At 37.2% G+C, this 22,995-nt stretch overlaps 3 protein-coding genes across 4 annotated transcripts in view; 2 read left to right on the forward strand and 1 right to left on the reverse strand.

Moving 5' to 3' along the window:
* The window catches only part of map4k3a (mitogen-activated protein kinase kinase kinase kinase 3a), a 24,903-nt gene extending 17,630 nt beyond the window's left edge, over positions 1-7,273 (forward strand). The window contains exons 17-33 of the mRNA XM_068702674.1: positions 108-146; positions 291-372; positions 471-513; positions 605-684; positions 1,297-1,338; positions 1,927-2,011; positions 2,157-2,236; positions 2,660-2,720; positions 3,037-3,154; positions 3,440-3,498; positions 3,896-3,999; positions 4,269-4,440; positions 5,241-5,309; positions 5,441-5,533; positions 6,180-6,250; positions 6,336-6,391; positions 6,472-7,273. Of these exons, the coding sequence (XP_068558775.1) occupies positions 108-146; positions 291-372; positions 471-513; positions 605-684; positions 1,297-1,338; positions 1,927-2,011; positions 2,157-2,236; positions 2,660-2,720; positions 3,037-3,154; positions 3,440-3,498; positions 3,896-3,999; positions 4,269-4,440; positions 5,241-5,309; positions 5,441-5,533; positions 6,180-6,250; positions 6,336-6,391; positions 6,472-6,559 (1,342 nt within the window). The 3' untranslated portion in view covers positions 6,560-7,273. The remainder of the gene's footprint in view (positions 1-107; positions 147-290; positions 373-470; positions 514-604; positions 685-1,296; positions 1,339-1,926; positions 2,012-2,156; positions 2,237-2,659; positions 2,721-3,036; positions 3,155-3,439; positions 3,499-3,895; positions 4,000-4,268; positions 4,441-5,240; positions 5,310-5,440; positions 5,534-6,179; positions 6,251-6,335; positions 6,392-6,471) is intronic.
* Positions 7,274-7,979: 706 nt separating this feature from the next.
* Positions 7,980-11,877, forward strand: soul4 (heme-binding protein soul4). Of its 2 annotated transcripts, none has more exons than XM_068702675.1 (6): positions 7,980-8,063; positions 8,610-8,812; positions 9,677-9,762; positions 10,108-10,249; positions 10,497-10,680; positions 10,898-11,877. In XM_068702675.1, the coding sequence occupies exons 2-6, from the start codon at positions 8,653-8,655 to the stop codon at positions 11,070-11,072; spliced, it is 747 nt and encodes a 248-aa protein (XP_068558776.1). In that variant the 5' UTR covers positions 7,980-8,063; positions 8,610-8,652; the 3' UTR covers positions 11,073-11,877. The 2 variants fall into 2 exon arrangements, with proteins under 2 accessions (XP_068558776.1, XP_068558777.1); XM_068702676.1 differs by having other exon boundaries at positions 8,639-8,812.
* Positions 11,878-18,929: 7,052 nt separating this feature from the next.
* Positions 18,930-22,904, reverse strand: eif4a3 (eukaryotic translation initiation factor 4A3). Its single transcript, XM_068702719.1, has 12 exons — positions 22,647-22,904; positions 22,209-22,281; positions 21,989-22,055; positions 21,837-21,899; positions 21,601-21,733; positions 21,284-21,364; positions 21,055-21,196; positions 20,751-20,889; positions 20,558-20,673; positions 19,471-19,578; positions 19,218-19,345; positions 18,930-19,111 (listed from the first exon to the last, which is right to left on the reverse strand). Exons 1-12 carry the CDS (start codon positions 22,798-22,800, stop codon positions 19,095-19,097), a joined length of 1,221 nt encoding a protein of 406 aa, XP_068558820.1. The 5' UTR covers positions 22,801-22,904; the 3' UTR covers positions 18,930-19,094.
* Positions 22,905-22,995: the final 91 nt, after the last annotated feature.

A 22,995-nucleotide genomic window follows, 5' to 3' on the forward strand; every position in this document is an offset into this window, starting at 1 on the left:
TCTTCTACAGTCTGAATGTGCTGACCTCTTTACTCTCTGCTCTCCTTCGGCCACACAAAACCAAGATGAACTGAAACTGGAGCTGTTTGTTTTTTCCTCCCAATCAGGAGCCTCATGGAGTCTGTGGAGGACGAGCTCAACGAGAGGTAAGCCCCCCCCCCCCCACATACAGGTGTGACTGATCTACACCTGTATGACATCACACCAAACTTGTTTAAACGCCTGCACACCTGTTCATATGTCTGCACACTTGTTCAAACGCCTGCACACTCTCTCTGTATCTATTTCAGTGTAAAAGACTTCACGTTGCGGCCCGGCTGTCCTCACGAGGACCCTGAAGACCCTGAAGACCCTGAAGATCCTCTCACTCAGGTGTGTCCTCTCACCTGTCCTGGACTCTCTCCGTTCGTGTGTTTATCAGGATTGTTTCTACCTGTCAGAACGTCTCATATCTGCCCCTCCCCTTTCAGGATGGACACCCACCCCCTAATGATGATCACCATGGAAACCAGGGTACCATAAAGTGTAGTCCTCCTGCTAAACCTGTTCTTTACCTGCAACACCTGTTAACTTCACTTCAGCCGTCTCCTGTCTCTCGTTGTAGGACATGTCTCGTCCTCCTCTGGTCAGCGGTCTGCAGCACCCCCTGCTGTTCAGAACACGAAGAACAAGAAAGATCCTCCAGTGAGACAAACTACCATTTCTCTTTATAACATGTTGGACTACTTCAGGTTAGATCAAATCAGGTTAGCTCAGGTTAGATCAGGTTAGATCAAGTCAGATTAGCTCAGGTTAGATTAGGTTAGCTCAGGTTAGATCAAGTCAGGTTAGGTTAGGTCAGGTTAGATCAAGTCAGGTTAGGTTAGGTCAGGTTAGGTCAAGTCAGGTTAGCTCAGGTTAGATCAGGTTAGATCATGTTAGCTCAGATCACCTCAAGTCAGGTTAGATCAAGTCAGGTTAGCTCAGGTTAGATCAGGTTAGATCATGTTAGCTCAGATCACCTCAAGTCAGGTTAGCTCAGGTCAAGTTAGATCAGGTTAGCTCAGGTCAGGTCAGGTTACCTCAGATCAGGTTAGCTTAGGTTATTATAGCCCTAAAGATGACCCTGGATTAAAAAGACAGGTTCAGTTGCATCGCGCCATCATTTCTGAGTTTTTAACTCAGAAAATGAGTGTATTAACAATAAATATGAACAGTGTGGTTTAATGTGAGACTTCTACACCTGAGTTTACACCTGAGAACACCTTTGGTTTTATTGATTAACTTGTGTTCTGTTATTGACCATCTCTTCATCAGATACCTGTTAGCAACGGACTTCCACCTACACCTAAAGTCCATGTAAGTCCTCAATACAGGGTGGTGGTAGTGAGTTAGTTAGTGTTTTCATGTGTTAGTTAGTTAGTTAGTCAGTTGGTGTATTCATGTGTTTGTTAGTTAGTTGGTGTGTTTGTTAGTTAGTTAGTTAGTTAGTTGATGTATTAAAGTGTTAGTTAGTGTGAGTGGTTGTATTCATGTTAGTTAGTTAGTTGGTGTATTCATGTGTTAGTTAGTTAGTGTGAGGGTGTTTTATGTGTTTGTTAGTTAGTTAGTTAGTTAGTTAGTGTAAGTGGGTGTATTCATGTGTGTGTGTGTGTGTGTGTGTGTGTGTGTGTGTGTGTGCGTGTGTGTGTGTGTGTGTGTGTTTGTTAGTTAGTTAGTTTGTCAGTTAGTTAGTGGGTGTATTCATGTCTTTATTAGTTAGTTAGTTTGTCAGTGAGTTCGTGTGTTAGTGAGTCTTTTAATTTGTGAGTCAGTTAATCAGTCAGTCAGTGAGTCTATTAATTAGTGTATTAGTTAGTTAGTTCACAATCACAGAGAGGATGTGATGCATCATTGAGGATCACCTGGCTGAGTCACACTTTGTTGTTATTTCTTTCCGTTTGTAAGATGGGAGCTTGTTTCTCCAAAGTTTTTAACGGCTGTCCTTTGAAGATTCACTCTGCTGCCTCCTGGATCAACCCGGAGACCCGAGGTACGTCGTCCTCGGTTACCTCTGACATCTGTACAGTTTGACATCTGTGACTTTATAATGACAGTACTGTCTCAGTGTGTCAGTACTACAGTACTTCTGTCTCAGTGTGTCAGTACTACAGTACTATTTGTGTTTGTGTTCTCAGATCAGTATCTGATCTTTGGAGCTGAGGAAGGAATTTACACTCTGAACCTGAACGAGCTGCATGAGAACTGTATGGAACAGGTGAGACAGGAACCATCAGCCTGCACCTCACCTACCTGGTCTACCTGGTCCATCTGACCCAGGATCAGCTGAACGAGGCCCACCGAGAACATATTTCTAAAATTTAGCAACATGCAAGCAATGATCATTTTCTCTGGTGTTAATTTTGAGACGTTTAATGAAAGAAAACGAACAAGAACTCACAAACTAATGATGACCTGGTTATGAGCTTCAATCACAGAATAATATGAATCACTAACACATGAAACAAATCTAAATCCCTCCACATGTATCACATTAACACATTTGAAAGAAAAGAAAAAAGATAGTTGCTATAAAGATATAATATAATACAATATTAATAACAGAAACGATAGTAGTGAGTTAGATCTAAAGACTATAACACAGTTTGATAAAGTATCTGGTTTGTTTTTGTGTCTGCAGTTGTTTCCTCGCAGGTGTACCTGGGTTTATGTGATGAACAACACTCTGATCTCCATCTCCGGTGAGTCACACAAGTACATCACTGACATCAACAGATGCTGATTTAAATGGCATGTTTGTTTAAAAATCAAATCGTATTCTTATTGCTGTGTTCACATCACTGCAACATGAGACAAACTGAAAAAACAGTGACAGTTTATCATGAAATGAGATGAAAAAAAAATAGAAACATTGAACTGTGAATTCTACATTTTCAGGGGAAATGTAAACGAAAAACATCTTTAGCGAACTGAAAAGAAGAAAATTACATTTTCTTTCTAATTTTTTTTATTTTGATGGTCTCTGTGTGTTAACTGACCCCTGAGTCTTGTCTGCAGGTAAAGCCTCTCAGCTCTACTGCCACAGTCTGGCCGGTCTGTTTGAACAGACTCGACAGAAACAGAGGATGACCGTTTCCATTTCGACTCGCCGTCTGCCCGACAGCATCCTGCCCCGGTCAGTTATCTACACAACACGCTATAAATGTTTTTTATTAATTAATTTACTTTGCAGGGACGAAACATGTTGATATTGTTGCCCGGTTGTTTGGGAACAGCGACGTTAATACACAGACGTACAGACACTCGTTGCCGTTTACAGCCCAAAATGGCAGAAGCCCTACCGGAGTGCCATTTAGCGGCGGTTGTGAAGAAACCAGCACAGTTTTGTCTCTTTGCTTCTATGCTCAACTTCCTCAGTTTAAACTTCCTTCTGATTGTCTTTTTGTTTTTTGTGTCCAAGGAGGTTTACCATCTCCAATAAGATTCCCGATACAAAAGGCTGTCTGAAATGCTGCGTAGGTGAGTCCACTATTTCCCATCATGCACCACACACTTTGTGCTCGGTCTCCTGACTAAGCTGACCTGTCTCCCCTCAGGGTCAGACAGACAGACAGACAGACAGGTTTGTGTGTATATGAGCAGGTCTTACTGAGAACTACTAGTCACCAGAAGTCATAAGTACATCTCCTTTTTTAAACTAGCATCTAAGAGCATGAAGCAGAGCAAAAGTACAGTGCAAAAACAAATGAAAACAATAAGTGCAACAAAGTAATACGAATACAATAAGTGAAACAAACTAGTATGAATACAGTAAGATATACATAATTAATCTGGAAACAAGAAAGCGCTACAAAAGCTGAAGGTATTAAAGTTCAGTGATAGATCATAAAGCGCCCCCCCCCCTCTCTCCGTTCAGTGAGAAATCCCTACACTGGTCATAAGTACCTTGGCGGAGCATTCCAATCAGGTGTGGTCCTGCTGGAGTGGGTGGAGCCTATGCAGAAGTTCATGCTGGTTAAGGTAGGACATGTCTGAATCAGTCATCCGCACTAAGAACACCTTAATCAAGAACATCTTAGCCACAGGGTGAAGGTCTCAGATGTCCAGGAGGAACTCAGAGGTGAACCACTTTTCTTTCAAGTTTGAAAGGAGTCAATTGAGGAGGTTCAGCATCTGGTCAGGATCCTCCTGGACACTCCTGGGCAGCTCTACAATATAGTCAGTATGATGGTAAAGACTGTGAGAATCGTACCTAATAATAACTCTTTACTTGTGTCTGTCCTCACCAGAGCGTGGACTTCCAGCCTCCGTGTCCTCTGGAGGTTTTGGAGTTGCTGGTTGTACCCGAGCAGCCGTACCCTCTGATCTGTGTTGGTCTGAGCAAAGGAACTAAACCCAACCAGCCCGTCAGCTTCCAGACCCTCGATCCAAACTCCTCCTGTCCCGCCCCACCTGACACAGGTACAACTCCTCTTGACTCAGGTACATCTCCCGACTCAGGTACAACTCCTCCCAAATTAGGTACAATTCCTTCTGACTCAGGTACAACTCCTCCTGACTCAGGTACAACTCCTCTTGACTCAGGTACAACTCCTCTTGAGTCAGGTACAACTCCTCTTGACTCAGGTACAACTCCTCTTGAGTCAGGTACAACTCCTCCTGACTCAGGTACAACTCCTCCTGACTCAGGTACAACTCCTCTTGACTCAGGTACAACTCCTCCCAAATTAGGTACAACTCCTTCTGACTCAGGTACAACTCCTCTTGACTCAGGTACAACTCCTCTTGACTCAGGTACAACTCCTCTTGACTCAGGTACAACTCCTCCTGACTCAGGTACAACTCCCCCTGACTCAGGTACAACTCCTCCTGACTCAGGTACAACTCCTCCTGACTCAGATACAACTCCTCTTGACTCAGGTACAACTCCTCCTGACTCAGGTACAACTCCTCTTGACTCAGGTACAACTCCCCCTGACTCAGGTATAACTCCTCCTGTCTCAGATACAACTCCTCCTGTCTCAGATACAACTCCTCCTGACTCAGGTACAATTCCTCTTGACTCAGGTACAACTCCCCCTGACTCAGGTACAACTCCTCCTGTCTCAGATACAACTCCTCTTGACTCAGGTACAACTCCTCCTGACTCATATACAACTAAGCCTGACACAGGTATACCTCATGACTCAGGTACAACTCGTCACAACTCTTCACAGAGTTTGCTACTGTATCAATAGTCTAAAGTTTTGGTCTCCTCACAGAAAACCCTCAGAGTTGTGTGATCCACATCACTCAGCTGGAAAGAGACACCGTCCTGGTCTGTCTGGACCGTAAGTTCATGAAACTAGATGCTATTGATTTACTCAATTAAAGATCACTTAGTGAATTTAATGATACATGTTTTGTTGTGAAGGATTTAAAACTGTGTCAGAGCTGTGTTTGTACTTTCTACTTCCTGCAGGTTGTATAAAGATGGTAAACCTTGAGGGGAAGCAGAAGTCCAGCAAGAAGCTGTCAGCTGAGCTCACCTTCAACTTCCAGATAGAGTCGATCGGTAAACCCTTTATATCCGCTTCTTTTCAACCAGTGAGCCACGGACCCCTGGTGGGCCACAGAATGCCATTCAATGGGCCATGGAAGTTATTCATTTATTATCTAAATGTTCTGAGGAATTCACATGAATTAAAAACATCAAATTAAAATGCATGATTTCAATGACGGGTTACATTTTATTAATTATTAATTTCACCATGTCAACTACGACACGGCATCAGGTAGAGACAAACGTGTTTTATAACCTGTTAGCTAGCTAATGCAGTGACGACAAAATGGAAAGGTTATTGTTGTTCTTTTGACAAATATGTTCATTGAATTTTTCCACATAACATATTAAATGTGACGTGGGAGACAACCCTGACCCAGTAAAAGCTCCTAAACATGTGGTGAGGAAATATGACCCTGATTACATTAGACTTGAATTCACTTTATTTTTTCTCCTTTTTAGTCATTTCATGTTTTTATCTAGTTTATTTGGGAAGGTAGTCCTCTGCATTTTTCAGAAGTGGGCCTTAAGTTACAAAAGGTTGAGAGCCCTCATACATGAAAGGTCCTCACAAAACACCTTAGACCACCTTTAAAACCACCTGAACCCTTTTCCAGGTGTGTTTTTGTTTTCACTCTCTTCTCCTCCTCTTCTTCAGTGTGTTTACAGGACAGTGTTTTGGCCTTCTGGCGCCACGGCATGCAGGGACGTAACTTCAGAGCTAACGAGGTAATAATCATCCAATCAGAGAGCAGGAATCCACCCACCTCTCAGCTGTGTGTCATAACTTCTGTTTTTAATATTTATTTTGCAGATTACCCAAGAGATCAGTGACATCAGCAGGATGTTCCACCTGCTGGGCTCTGACAGGTGAGACACCTGACGGTTCACATGGTCTGTTTAGCTTTCTGTTTACCGGTCTGTCAGCTCACCTGTCTGTCTCTCTGCAGGGTGGTGGTTCTGGAGAGCAGGGCGACAGATAACCCGACTGAACACAGTAACCTGTACATACTTGCCGGACACGAAAACAGCTACTAAGACCAGGCAACAGTTTAAATCCGGACTAAACCAATTAAAACAGTTGAAACCAGGACCAAATCAGCCTAAACAAGGACTAAACAAATTGAAATAGTTAAAACCAGGACCAACCCGGTACCAAACTAGTTCCTATGAAGTTCTAAACCAGTACTGGGTTCCTGAATTAAAGCGGTTCTGCTACCTTACCATCGTATTTCTAAAGACCCAGATCTGAACTAGACCTGAGGATAAGAGACCAGGTCTGAACTAGACCTGAGGATAAGAGACCAGGTCTGAACTAGACCTGAGGATAAGAGACCAGGTCTGAACTAGACCTGAGGATAAGAGACCAGGTCTGATATAGTAAATAGTAACTAAAGGTTTGTAGCAATTATGACATTTTGTTCTGAATATTCATACAGTCTGAATATGAATACTTGTTACAGGTCTGTCACAGTTGTTGAATGATGAGTTGAATCACGTGTTACTGAGCCCAGTCATCACTTATAGTTATGAATGTTCACGTCTGAGGTGTAACGGTGAACAACAGTCTTCATGTCACTTGTCTGCTTTTACATTTTACATTTTGTAAATCTTTTTTTTATGCTGTGTAAATACTGTAAAATAAATCTTTTTTTACACTGTCATGTTTTATTCACGAGGTCTTTACATGTTTAATAAACTGTAACTGTGGACTGCTGTCTCTCAGTGGTTGCTATGGTTACCACGGTGTCACTGTGATGTAATTCATTCATAAACCTGAAGGTAGAGACAAAGACAATCAGAAACATTAATTTTATTCACACTTTTAAAAACAATAAAATATTAAATTCCAATAGTGTTTGAATCTGTTTGTATTGAATCAGCTTTATGTTAACATTGTTTTTTATATAATGTTAAAATAATATTTCACAGTAACGTGTGTTTACCTCTTTATCTTTAATTTAGTTTTCACAGAAATGTAAAGAAATAAGCTCTAATTCTTCTGATTCATGAAATAATAATTTATAACTTAAATGTAATTTTATAAATTATATATATATTATATACATATTATATTGTATATACAGTAATATATATATAAATACAATATATATGTATATATAGTATATATAATATATACTGTATATATTATATATAATATAATATAAACTGTATATATTATATATATATATTGTATATATAGTATAATAAGTATTTTCATACCAGGGGAAATAATTTAAATTATTTTCTCCATCACTTGTTTTAATCATTCTGGTTTAGATTTAAGATTAGAATAATAAAGATAATTTAAAATAATACTTGTAATAAATAATACAGTAACACTACATACTTCTGGGTCGTAACAATAAAAAAAACTAAAATCTTCATAAATCAGAATTTTTGAAATGCAACAGGATATGCAAACTTTTATTTTGAAGTGTCCTAAACGTGGAGTGTACCGGAAACAGAAGAAGAAGAAGAAGAAGAAGACGCTCCGGTTGTGTTGTTGTGATTGTCGGAGAATCAGCGGACCACCATCCAGGTGAGATAACACCTTCTGACCCGGGTTTTAACACGAGCTAACCATGCTAACCTGGTTGACCTAGTTTCTGTCCCGGAACTGAACCGGTTTAAGGCCCCTTTATAAACACACCAGGGACGAGACGACTGAAATATATGACATCATATATTTAATATATTTAAATAAAGCGAGTCAACACCCTCGAGACTGGCTCGGTATTCTGAGTGGACTAAAGAAGTCCACCTCCTCTAGGGGGCGCTGATGACACCTGGTGCTAATATATATATATATATATATATATATATATATATATATATATATATAAATACACAGTATAATTATATTATATATATATATATATATAATATAATAAATAAATAATATAATAATAAATATAATATATATATAATATATATATGTATATATATATATGTATATATACATTGTGACCTCTACTGATCAATACTAAAGAACCTCTGAAGATGAAGAACTTCATATATCAGCAGAGAAAGTTATTTCCCTGTTAACAGGTGTGTGTTTGTCCTTTTCTCTGTGATCAATAAATAGTCTTCTCTGTGAGTCCATCGTATCTTCAGGTCCCCCACCAGCGATGGCTCTGATCTCTCTGGAAGACCTGGACGGATTGGACGACGATCAGCTGGATGATGACATCGCTGACAACCCAGAACCAATGGATGAAGAGGACAGAGACCGACTGCTGACACACTGGCAGGCAGTAGCCAGTACCCACCATGTGTCAGTACCACCAGGTGAGAGGGCGGAGTCTGTACCCAGCATGTGTCAGTACCTCCAGGTGAGGGGGTGGAGCTTCTACCCACTATGTGTCAGTACCTCCAGGTGAGGGGGCGGGGCCTGTACTCACCATGTATCAGTACCTCCAGGTGAGGGGGCGGGGCCCACCATGGCCTGTTCTCCAGACCACGGTCAAGCCCTAAACCCCCGCCCGACCACTTCTCTCTGCTGCCCCGTCGCTCAGAGGTCCTGGCGGCCGATGGACCCGGTCACGTCTGTTTTCTGTCCTGGTTCCTCAGTGGTGGAATGAACTTCCCACTGACGTCAGGACAGCGGAGTCGCTCGTTTCACTTACTGTTTTCATACTAGCTTGTTGCACTTATTGTATTCGTATTACTTATAGCACTAACTGTTTTTCTTGTTTCTGTACTTTGGCTCTGAGTTATGCTCTGCTTCAGGCTCTTAGATGCTTGTTTGGAAAAGGAAATGTACTTATGACTTCTGGTGACTAGTAGTTCTCAGTAAGACCTGCTCATATACACACAAACCTGTCTGTCTGTCTGTTTGTCTGACCCTGAGGGGAGACAAGTCAGCTTAGTCAGGAGACAAAGCACAAAGTGTGTGGTGCATGATGGGAAATAGTGGACTCACCTACGCAGCTCTTTTGATTACCAATGTTGATGCACTTATTGTAAATCGCTTTGGATAAAAGCGTCTGCTAAATGACTGTAATGTAATGTAATGTAATGCAATGTTCGTACCTCCAGGTGAGGGGGCGGGGCCTGTACCCAGCATGTGTCAGTACCTCCATGTGAGGGGGTGGAGTCAGTACCTCCAGGTGAGGGGGCGGAGCCACTGAACTTCCTGTTTGTTTGTTACAGACATGACTGGACCGATACAGGAAATGACCCACAACAACCAGCAGAGGGAGCCGCTGCCCTTCACTCCAATAACCTGTCATGAGAAGGTAAAGATGTACAGTTGCACTCAAAATTATTCAACCCACATTGCAAATTAGGTTTATTGGCAACATCCAAACTTTCAGCGTATACATATATACGTATATATATATATATATATATATATATATATATATATATACGTATATATATATATATATATATATATATATATATATATATATATATATACGTATATATATATATATATATATATATATATATATATATATATATATGTATACGTATATATATATATATATACGTATATATATATATACGTATATATATATATATATATATATGTATATATATATATATGTTCTGACTCCTCCCCCTCTCTCCCCCTACAGATGGAGGAGGTTCTCTATGAGGAGCGTCTGTACCCAGCAGGTAACTGGGCCTGTGTGACTGAAGCAGAAGATCTATATGAACAGAGCGTCTCTCTGGGCTTCATGAAACTGATGCGCTTCATCTGTAAAGAGAACTCTAAAGGTCAGACTCCGCCCACTTCACACTAGCACACATATACTATATATATATATATATATATATATATATATATATATATATATATACCTACATATACCTACAGACGGTGCGTGTTGATCGTCTGTAGGTAGATATCTGGGGACGACGGTGCGTGTTGATCGTCTGTAGGTAGATATCTGGGGACGACGGTGCGTGTTGATCGTCTGTAGGTAGATATCTGGGGATGACGGTGCGTGTTGATCGTCTGTAGGTAGATATCTGGGGATGACGGTGCCGGTGGTCACTAACATCCACATGATGGAGGACGGAAACACGTTGAAGAAAGACGTCCAGACTTCTTACTTCCTGCCCGCAGAGTTTCAGACCGATCCCCCCCGACCCTCCGACTCCGACATCACCATTGTGTACAGAGAGCCAATCAGAGTCATTGCCAGGTCAGAACATCATCATCATCATCATCATCTTCATCATGGTGTTAAACCAGTAGAATCCTGACAAAGGATTAAATTCACACAGACTGTCCCTGAATGCAGCGTTAAAGTCTCTGAATAAAGGATTAAAGTCACACTTCAGACCATTTTGTGGTGCGTTGAAATCATATCAGACTAACTGTAATTGTTGACGATGCTCTGCTCTCTGATTGGCTGACAGGACGTTCTTCGGGTCGACCACAGAAGAGACGCTGACCCGTCAGATCAACCTTCTGTGGGAGATTCTGGGCGTCGGCGACGACCTCCACAGAGACGGTTACATGGTCGCCGCCTACGAGAACCCGAGCGTCCCGAGACGCAGGAACGAGATCTGGTTCATCAGGCGCAACCTGTAGACGCCGCATTCCCATCATGCTCTGCTCCTCCTCCTCCTCCCCTTCTGATTGGCTGGTGTTGATCTGCTCACTTCCTGTAGAGCAGTTTCAATTGTTTTACTTTGTTTTAACAGGACTCTGAAATCTCAAAGTGACCAATCAGAGCGAGTTTGTGTTTTTTAGCGACACCTGACACTAACGTCCCGCCCCCTGCCCCTCCCGTCCAATCAGAATGCCTGTCTGACTAACTGACATCCCATTGGTTCATACATTCATATGCTCTTTTGTCATATCAACAGGAAGTACATCTCTGATTGGCTGCGACCTGAACAGATAAATAAATATTGATCAGACTGTAAACAGAGCACTTCAACATTTAGATAAATCCTCTCCCAGGTCCAGATCCAGATCCAGATTCTGCTCCTGGTCTTTCTCCTTGTTCAGGTCAGGTTCTGGTTCACGTCCAGGTTGAGTTCCTGGTCCGATCCGGCTGCTGCAGTTTGTCTTGTATGTAGTTTCAGTTTAAAGCGAGAAAAGAAAGAAAGTGAATATTTTTGTAAAAGATGGTCTTGCAGCTCTTTTTAAGTCGCTATTTGTTTGATGATGAAATATTAAATATTTAGTGATTGTATTTCTTCAGCATGTCAAACTGACTTTAACTCACTTCTGTGGTTTTAATCCTGCAGCTCTGCTGTTTTCATTTTTTCAGTATTTGATGTGAAACAATTAAAAAAGACCAAACAGCTTTGTGATTTTTGGTGCGCGTTACTAGTTTTATCTACTTCCTGTTATTGTCAAAAATAAAATCTGATGTTTTGAAAGTGAAGACGTTTGTGAATCTCTGAACAAGTTACTCCATCTCTAAATATGAAAGAATGAAAAAACAAGCTGTAGCTTTAATAACAATACCTTCAACAACTTCAATACATGAGACGTGTATTTAACGTGTACTTTAAGAAATCACAACACAACATTTTGATTCTCCAACTAACAGTGACACACTAAACTACGACTTTTTATGACTTACTATACTATGACTTACTATACCATGACTTACTATAATATGACTTACTATACTATGACTTACTATACTATGACTTACTATACTATGACTTACTATAATATGACTTACTATACTATGACTTACTATACTATGACTTACTATAATATGACTTACTATACTATGACTTACTATAATATGACTTACTATACTATGACTTACTATAATAGTAATATGACTTACTATACTATGACACACTATACTATGACTTACTATACTATGACTTACTACACTATGACTTACTATAATATGACTTACTATAATATGACTTACTATACTATGACTTACTATAATATGACTTACTATAATAGTAATATGACTTACTATACTATGACACACTATACTATGACTTACTATACTATGACTTACTACACTATGATTTACTATAATATGACTTACTATACTATGACTTACGATACTATGACTTACTATAATATGACTTACTATAATATGACTCACTATACTATGACTCACTATAATATGACTTACTATAATATGACTTACTATACTATGACTTACTATACTATGACTTACTATAATATGACTTACTATAATATGACTCACTATACTATGACTCACTATACTATGACTTACTATACTATGACTTACTATAATATGACTTACTATACTGTGACTTACTATACTCTATGACTTACTATAATATGACTTACTATACTCTATGACTTACTATACTATGACTTACTATAATATGACTTACTATAATATGACTTACCATACTATGACTTACTATAATATGACTTACTTTAATATGACTTACTATAATATGACTTACTATATGACTTACTATACTATGACTTACTATAATATGACTTACTATAATATGACTTACCATAATATGACTTACTATAATATGACTTACTATACTATGACTTACTATAATATGACTTACTATACTATGACTTACTATAATATGACTTATTATAATATGACTTACTATAATATGACTTACTATATACTATGACTTACTATACTATGACTTACTATAATGACTTACTATACTATGACTTACTATAATATGACTTACTATAATATGACTTACTATAATATGACTTACTATATACTATGACTTACTATACTATGACTTACTATAATATGACTTACTATAATATGACTTACTATATACTATGACTTACTATACTATGACTTACTATAATGACTTACTATACTATGACTTACTATACTATGACTTACTATAATGACTTACTATACTATGACTTACTATAATATGACTTACTATAATATGACTTACTATATACTATGACTTACTATAATATGACTTACTATACTCTATGACTTACTATACTATGACTTACTATAATATGACTTACTATACTATGACTTACTATACTATGACTTACTACACTATGACTTACTATAATATGACTTACTATAATATGACTTACTATAATATGACTTACTATACTATGACTTACTATAATATGACTTACTATATACTATGACTTACTATAATATGACTTACTATAATATGACTTACTATACTATGACTTACTATACTATGACTTACTATAATATGACTTACTATACTATGACTTACTATAATATGACTTACTATAATATGACTTACTATACTATGACTTACTATAATATGACTTACTATAATATGACTTACTATACTATGACTTATTATAATAGTAATATGACTTACTATGCTATGACTTACTATACTATGACTTACTATACTATGACTTACTGTAATATGACTTACTATACTATGACTTAGTATAATATGACTTACTATACTATGACTTACTATACTATGACTTACTACACTATGACTTACTATACTATGACTTACTACACTATGACTTACTATAATATGACTTACTATAATATGACTTACTATGATATGACTCACTATAATATGACTTACTATACTATGACTTACTATACTATGACTTACTATAATATGACTTACTATAATAGTAATATGACTTACTATACTATGACACACTATACTATGACTTACTATACTATGACTTACTACACTATGATTTACTATAATATGACTTACTATACTATGACTTACGATACTATGACTTACTATAATATGACTTACTATAATATGACTCATTATACTATGACTTACTATAATATGACTTACTATACTATGACTTACTGTAATATGACTTACTATACTATGACTTAGTATAATATGACTTACTATACTATGACTTACTATACTATGACTTACTACACTATGACTTACTATACTATGACTTACTACACTATGACTTACTATAATATGACTTACTATAATATGACTTACTATGATATGACTCACTATACTATGACTTACTATAATATGACTTACTATAATATGACTTACTATAATAGTAATATGACTTACTATACTATGACACACTATACTATGACTTACTATACTATGACTTACTACACTATGACTTACTATAATATGACTTACTATAATATGACTTACTATATACTATGACTTAATATAATATGACTTACTATAATATGACTTACTATAATATGACTTACTATATACTATGACTTACTACACTATGACTTACTATAATATGACTTACTATACTATGACTTACTATACTCTATGACTTACTATAATATGACTTACTATACTCTATGACTTACTATACTATGACTTACTATAATATGACTTACTATAATATGACTTACCATAATATGACTTACTATAATATGACTTACTATACTATGACTTACTATAATATGACTTACTATACTATGACTTACTATAATATGACTTATTATAATATGACTTACTATACTATGACTTACTATAATATGACTTACTATATGACTTACTATAATATGACTTACTATATACTATGACTTACTACACTATGACTTACTATAATATGACTTACTATACTATGACTTACTATACTATGACTTACTATAATATGACTTACTATAATATGACTTACTATAATATGACTTACTATATACTATGACTTACTATACTATGACTTACTATAATATGACTTACTATAATATGACTTACTATATACTATGACTTACTATACTATGACTTACTATAATGACTTACTATACTATGACTTACTATACTATGACTTACTATAATGACTTACTATACTATGACTTACTATAATATGACTTACTATAATATGACTTACTATATACTATGACTTACTATAATATGACTTACTATACTCTATGACTTACTATTCTATGACTTACTATAATATGACTTACTATACTATGACTTACTATAATATGACTTACTATACTATGACTTACTATAATATGACTTACTATAATATGACTTACTATACTATGACTTACTATAATATGACTTACTATAATATGACTTACCATAATATGACTTACTATAATATGACTTACTATACTATGACTTACTATAATATGACTTACTATACTATGACTTACTATAATATGACTTACTATAATATGACTTACTATATACTATGACTTACTATACTATGACTTACTATAATATGACTTACTATATGACTTACTATAATATGACTTACTATATACTATGACTTACTATACTATGACTTACTATAATATGACTTACTATAATATGACTTACTATAATATGACTTACTATATACTATGACTTACTATACTATGACTTACTATAATGACTTACTATACTATGACTTACTATACTATGACTTACTATAATATGACTTACTATAATATGACTTACTATAATATGACTTACTATATACTATGACTTACTATACTATGACTTACTATAATATGACTTACTATAATATGACTTACTATATACTATGACTTACTATACTATGACTTACTATAATGACTTACTATACTATGACTTACTATACTATGACTTACTATAATGACTTACTATACTATGACTTACTATAATATGACTTACTATAATATGACTTACTATATACTATGACTTACTATAATATGACTTACTATACTCTATGACTTACTATACTATGACTTACTATACTATGACTTACTATAATAGTAAGATGACTTACTATACTATGACTTACTATAATATGACTTACTATACTATGACTTACTATAATAGTAATATGACTTACTATGCTATGACTTACTATACTATGACTTACTATACTATGACTTACTATAATATGACTTACTATACTATGACTTAGTATAATATGACTTACTATACTATGACTTACTACACCATGACTTACTATACTATGACTTACTACACTATGACTTACTATAATATGACTTACTATAATATGACTTACTATGATATGACTCACTATAATATGACTTACTATACTATGACTTACTATACTATGACTTACTACACTATGACTTACTATAATATGACTTACTATAATATGACTTACTATAATATGACTTACTATACTATGACTTACTACACTATGACTTACTATAATATGACTTACTATAATATGACTTACTATAATAGTAATATGACTTACTATACTATGACACACTATACTATGACTTACTATACTATGACTTACTACACTATGACTTACTATAATATGACTTACTATACTATGACTTACGATACTATGACTTACTATAATATGACTTACTATAATATGACTCACTATACTATGACTCACTATAATATGACTTACTATAATATGACTTACTATAATATGACTTACTATACTATGACTTACTATACTATGACTTACTATAATATGACTCACTATAATATGACTCACTATACTATGACTCACTATAATATGACTTACTATAATATGACTTACTATAATATGACTTACTATACTATGACTTACTATACTATGACTTACTATACTATGACTTACTATAATATGACTTACTATAATATGACTTACTATATACTATGACTTACTATACTATGACTTACTATAATGACTTACTATACTATGACTTACTATACTATGACTTACTATAATGACTTACTATAATATGACTTACTATAATATGACTTACTATATACTATGACTTAATATAATATGACTTACTATACTCTATGACTTACTATACTATGACTTACTATAATATGACTTACTATACTATGACTTACTATACTCTATGACTTACTATAATATGACTTACTATACTCTATGACTTACTATACTATGACTTACTATAATATGACTTACTATAATATGACTTACTATAATATGACTTACCATACTATGACTTACTATAATATGACTTACTTTAATATGACTTACTATAATATGACTTAATATATGACTTACTATACTATGACTTACTATAATATGACTTACTATAATATGACTTACTATACTATGACTTACTATAATATGACTTACTATATGACTTACTATAATATGACTTATTATAATATGACTTACTATACTATGACTTACTATAATATGACTTACTATATGACTTACTATAATATGACTTACTATATACTATGACTTACTATACTATGACTTACTATAATATGACTTACTATATGACTTACTATAATATGACTTATTATAATATGACTTACTATACTATGACTTACTATAATATGACTTACTATATGACTTACTATAATATGACTTACTATATACTATGACTTACTATACTATGACTTACTATAATATGACTCACTATAATATGACTCACTATACTATGACTCACTATAATATGACTTACTATAATATGACTTACTATAATATGACTTACTATACTATGACTTACTATACTATGACTTACTATAATATGACTTACTATAATATGACTTACTATATACTATGACTTACTATACTATGACTTACTATAATGACTTACTATACTATGACTTACTATACTATGACTTACTATAATGACTTACTATAATATGACTTACTATAATATGACTTACTATATACTATGACTTAATATAATATGACTTACTATACTCTATGACTTACTATACTATGACTTACTATAATATGACTTGCTATACTATGACTTACTATACTCTATGACTTACTATAATATGACTTACTATACTCTATGACTTACTATACTATGACTTACTATAATATGACTTACTATAATATGACTTACTATAATATGACTTACCATACTATGACTTACTATAATGACTTACTTTAATATGACTTACTATAATATGACTTAATATATGACTTACTATACTATGACTTACTATAATATGACTTACTATAATATGACTTACTATACTATGACTTACTATAATATGACTTACTATATGACTTACTATAATATGACTTATTATAATATGACTTACTATACTATGACTTACTATAATATGACTTACTATATGACTTACTATAATATGACTTACTATATACTATGACTTACTATACTATGACTTACTATAATATGACTTACTATACTCTATGACTTACTATACTATGACTTACTATAATATGACTTACTATACTATGACTTACTATAATATGACTTACTATACTATGACTTACTACACTATGACTTACTACACTATGACTTACTATAATATGACTTACTATAATATGACTTACTATACTATGACTTACTATAATATGACTTACTATATACTATGACTTAGTATAATATGACTTACTATAATATGACTTACTATAATATGACTTACTATACTATGACTTACTATACTATGACTTACTATAATATGACTTACTATACTATATACTATGACTTACTATACTATGACTTACTATACTATGACTTACTATACTATATACTATGACTTACTATACTATGACTTACTATACTACACAGGAGAAGTTTGACTAAATAACAACTTTCAAACATTTGAGTGAAATCAAAACAACTTTATTTACAAAAACAAATCTGTCTTACAGTTGTTTTCACCTCAACAGTGAAATTCAGAAATATACTCTAAAACTAACGAGAAATAAAAAAACAAATGCAGGCGATAACAGGAAGTAAAAGGGGCGGGGCTTCTGAAGAGACATCCATGTTTAGATCAGATCGGCCACTGCAGAGAAGAAAACACACGTTAGCGTATCAACAGGGGTTAACGGGTATTAATTATTCGGATCCATTGAGTCATAAAACACACGGCTCGCTGTGATTGGTCGTACCGTTCATGGGCATCTCGTCGATCTGGGTGGAGTAATACTGCTCAATGTCACGCAGGATCCGGATGTCGTCGTTCTTCACGAAGTTGATGGCCACGCCCTTACGACCGTAACGACCGGACCGACCAATCCTGAAGGAGGTCAGACATGTTATAAACACACAATGGGATAAGGCCCTGCCCCCAACGCCTCACCTATCACACAGTGATGGATGTAGAGCTCTACGTGGGACTACTTTCTGCTCAGTGATACGTACCTGTGGATGTAGAGCTCTCTGTTGTTGGGCAGGTCGTAGTTGATGATGAGAGAAACTTGAGGAACGTCTAAACCTCGAGCCCAGACGTCCGTAGAGATCAATACGCGACTGAAACAGATCAATGAATCAATGAATATCAATACACTACTGGGTCCTGGTCTAGTCTTCTAGGGCTAATATTTGACCAATCACTGTCATTTGACCCCCATGTTAAGCAGCTGTCTAGTTCTGTTTCTTCAACAAACAAAGTGATCTGTAGGATCAACAGCTGGACTAGATGATCAAACACTTCATCTCTTTAGTATCGACTACAGTAACTCTCAGTGTTTCTGCTCTCAGCCGTTTAATCCAGACCGCTGCCTCCAGACTACTCACATCCCCCATCCTGAGGTCTCTCCACGGCTCCCTGCAGCCTTTAGGATCCACCGTAAAACACTGTGCTGCATGTGTGACTGAACTACCTCACCCTACCTCACTCTACTTCTTCACTCTACCTCACTCTACTTCTTCACTCTACCTCACTCTTCTACTTCAGTCTACCTCACTCTTCTTCTTCTTCTTCTTCACTCTACTTCTTCACTCTACCTCACTCTTCTTCACTCTTCTTCTTCACTCTACTTCTTCACTCTACCTCACTCTTCTTCTTCACTCTTCCTCACTCTACCGCACTCTTCTTCTGTCCCTCACAGTAGCACCACAGCTGTGGAATGATCTGCCCGCCCCCCCGACGCTTTGCTGATTCTGTGAATTCGTTCCAGAATCAGCTCAAGACACCGGCTCAGACTGGAGTTTGTCTAAAACTCATGTCTTGTGCCGTTGTGTCTTAATGTAAACGTTTGGCCCTCATCAGGTCACGTTGTGTTATTTATGTTTGTAAATCTGCTCGTGAAAAGCTCTTTAGAAACACATTTTAGTCCTGGTCTTAGACTCTGGGCCCTGGTCTTCGACTAGACTCTAGGTCCTGGTCTAGACTAGGTCCTGATCTAGACTAGGCCCTCATCTGAACTCCTTCATGATGGACTCCCTCTCTTTCTGAGGCATGTCTCTCTTATACTGGGCCCTGGTCTAGACTAGGTCCTGGTCTTACCTGGCTCCTGATCTGAACTCCTTCATGATGGACTCCCTCTCCTTCTGAGGCATGTCTCCGTGCATTGAGGACACAGTGAAGTTGGCCTCCCTCATCTTCTCCGTGAGCCAGTCCACCTGAAACACACATGGAGAGATGAAGACTCCACTTCCCAGAAGGCTTTGCTGCAGTGACGTGAGCTGCGGTGACAGACCTTCCTCTTGGTGTTACAGAAGATGACGGCCTGAGTGATGGTCAGCGTGTCGTAGAGATCACACAGAGTGTCGAACTTCCACTCCTCTCTCTCCACGGCGACGAAGAACTGTTTGATCCCCTCCAGAGTCAGCTCGTCACTACGGAGACACGGTATAAATGTGTGTGTATATATATATATATATATATATATATATATATATATATATATATATATATATATATATATATATATATATAATATAGAATATTTAATATAATATATATGTATTATATGATGTAGATCACAGTGGCTCCTGACTCACCGTTTCACCAGGATGCGGATCGGGTCGGTCATGAACTTGTTGGTCATCTCCAGGATCTCGTGAGGCAGCGTAGCGCTGATCAGAACCACCTGAGTGGCCGGAGGAAGGTAACGGTACACGTCGTAGATCTGCTCCTTAAAGCCTGAACACAGGGCCAACGGTTAACCCACGTCATCGCCATCATAACGTCATCATGACATCACAGCTTCACACACATGCTTAGTCTCACCTTTGTTCAGCATCTCATCGGCTTCATCCAGAACCAGCATCTTGATGGCTCTGGTCCTCAGACTCCTGCGACGAATCATATCTGTAGAAAACAAACAAACCTCAGCTTCCTATTGGTCGACTCAGTCAGAGGCTGACCAATCAGAGGCCGGGGATCTAGCTACAGACAAGAGGCTGGACAGGGACCACAGACAGACAGGGACCACAGACATAGACCATTTTTTCTGACATTGATCCAAGTGAAGATCCAGTGGATTTGAAAGACAAAGCAGTTCAGTCAAACCATCCTAGACCAGCAGGTCTCAGTGCGAGACTCACCAAACACCCGTCCGGGCGTCCCCGACACCACGTGCTGACCGTAGTCCAGCTTCCTGATGTCCTCGCCCACGTTGGTCCCTCCGATACAGGCGTGACACTGGACGTTCATGTAGTCTCCCAGAGCCAGCAGCACCTGAACACAACACCGCAGAGAGAGAGACAGAGCCAATCAGAAACCAAGGACAGCCCAGTGCTCACAGATGATTGGCTGGGTGTGACGGTGTGGGCAGGGCTACCTTCTGAATCTGTCCGGCCAGCTCTCTTGTCGGAGCGAGGATCAGAGCCTGGGTCTCCCTCACCTGCAGCGTCAAACAGAAACATCAATATACACATATTATATATAATCCTCAGTATGGACCCAAAGACAAACTTGAACCTGAACCCTGACCTGGATGTCCAGACACTGCAGCACGGACACACAGAAGGTGGCTGTCTTTCCTGTTCCCGACTGAGACCTGAATAGATCAGAGACCAACCGTTAGAGAACACCTAAACAACATTGTCAGTCACTGGGGGATCCCTACAGACCCCCACAAGTCCCTCCTGACCCCACAAGTCCCTACAGACCCCCACAGATCCCTGTAAGTCCCTACAGGTCCAGGTCTTACTGGGCAATGACGTCGCGGCCCTTGATGATCTGTTTGATGGCTCTCTGCTGGATCGCTGACGGCTTCTCAAAACCTGAAACACAAAACATGAAACCTCTGGTAACAACATCTGGACTCAGAGACCGGCAGAGGGACCTGGTTCACACGAATAAACCAGGACTACTACTACTACTACTACTGCGGGACGTAAACTTAACATGAAAGCTAATGCTAACCGAAGCTAACAGTTTAACTATAAAATCCCTGAAAGCAGTCTAAAGTAAACACTACACAGCTGGAGCCTGCGGTAAACTAAGGATATATAGTAGAATATAAGTATAATTAACTTCTATTACGTTTAATTAAGACTCTTTAGAAACATCGCGGAGATAAATAGTTAGCTTTAGCATCCTGAGCTAACCCTCTCCTCCAGGAGGCCCGAATAGATCCCCGGCCTACCGTAAGCGTAGATGCCGCGGAGCAGGTCCTCCCGGAGGCCCATGGTGTCGAAGGTGGGGGTGACGTCCACCTCCTCGCTGGTCTCGAACTCCACCTTGGTCATGTCCTCGTCCCGCATGATCCTCTTCCTGGCCTGTAGTCCGGTAGCGGCCATCTTTACTCTGAGATATCTGTATTATTCCGTTAAAACTCGTTCTCCGCTGAAGCTGCGCTGCTAACTGCTAATACACGGGGAAGAAAAGAGCGCGGCACGTGTCGCGCTGATGACGTAAGAGTGTAAGCGACGCAGTCTTTACTTCCTGTTTCAGGGAAAACAGCTCGAGGGAGAACACCGCCACCTAGAGGTCAG

Source organism: Cebidichthys violaceus, unplaced genomic scaffold (genome assembly GCF_023349555.1).
Source record: "Cebidichthys violaceus isolate CVI_PGR_0920_01 unplaced genomic scaffold, fCebVio1.0.p SCAF_88, whole genome shotgun sequence".
Taxonomy (NCBI): domain Eukaryota; kingdom Metazoa; phylum Chordata; class Actinopteri; order Perciformes; family Stichaeidae; genus Cebidichthys; species Cebidichthys violaceus.

Coding starts and splice junctions, on each gene's coding strand:
- soul4 (XM_068702675.1), top strand. CDS start 8,653: ATGGCTCTGATCTCTCTGGAAGACCTGGACGGATTGGACGACGATCAG. Junction 8,813..9,676: donor CCATGTGTCAGTACCACCAG/GTGAGAGGGCGG, acceptor TGTTTGTTACAG/ACATGACTGGACCGATACAG. Junction 10,250..10,496: donor CTGTAAAGAGAACTCTAAAG/GTCAGACTCCGC, acceptor GATCGTCTGTAG/GTAGATATCTGGGGATGACG.
- eif4a3 (XM_068702719.1), bottom strand. CDS start 22,800: ATGGCCGCTACCGGACTACAGGCCAGGAAGAGGATCATGCGGGACGAG. Junction 22,056..22,208: donor GGCCGCGACGTCATTGCCCA/GTAAGACCTGGA, acceptor TGATCTATTCAG/GTCTCAGTCGGGAACAGGAA. Junction 21,734..21,836: donor TGGCCGGACAGATTCAGAAG/GTAGCCCTGCCC, acceptor TGTTGTGTTCAG/GTGCTGCTGGCTCTGGGAGA.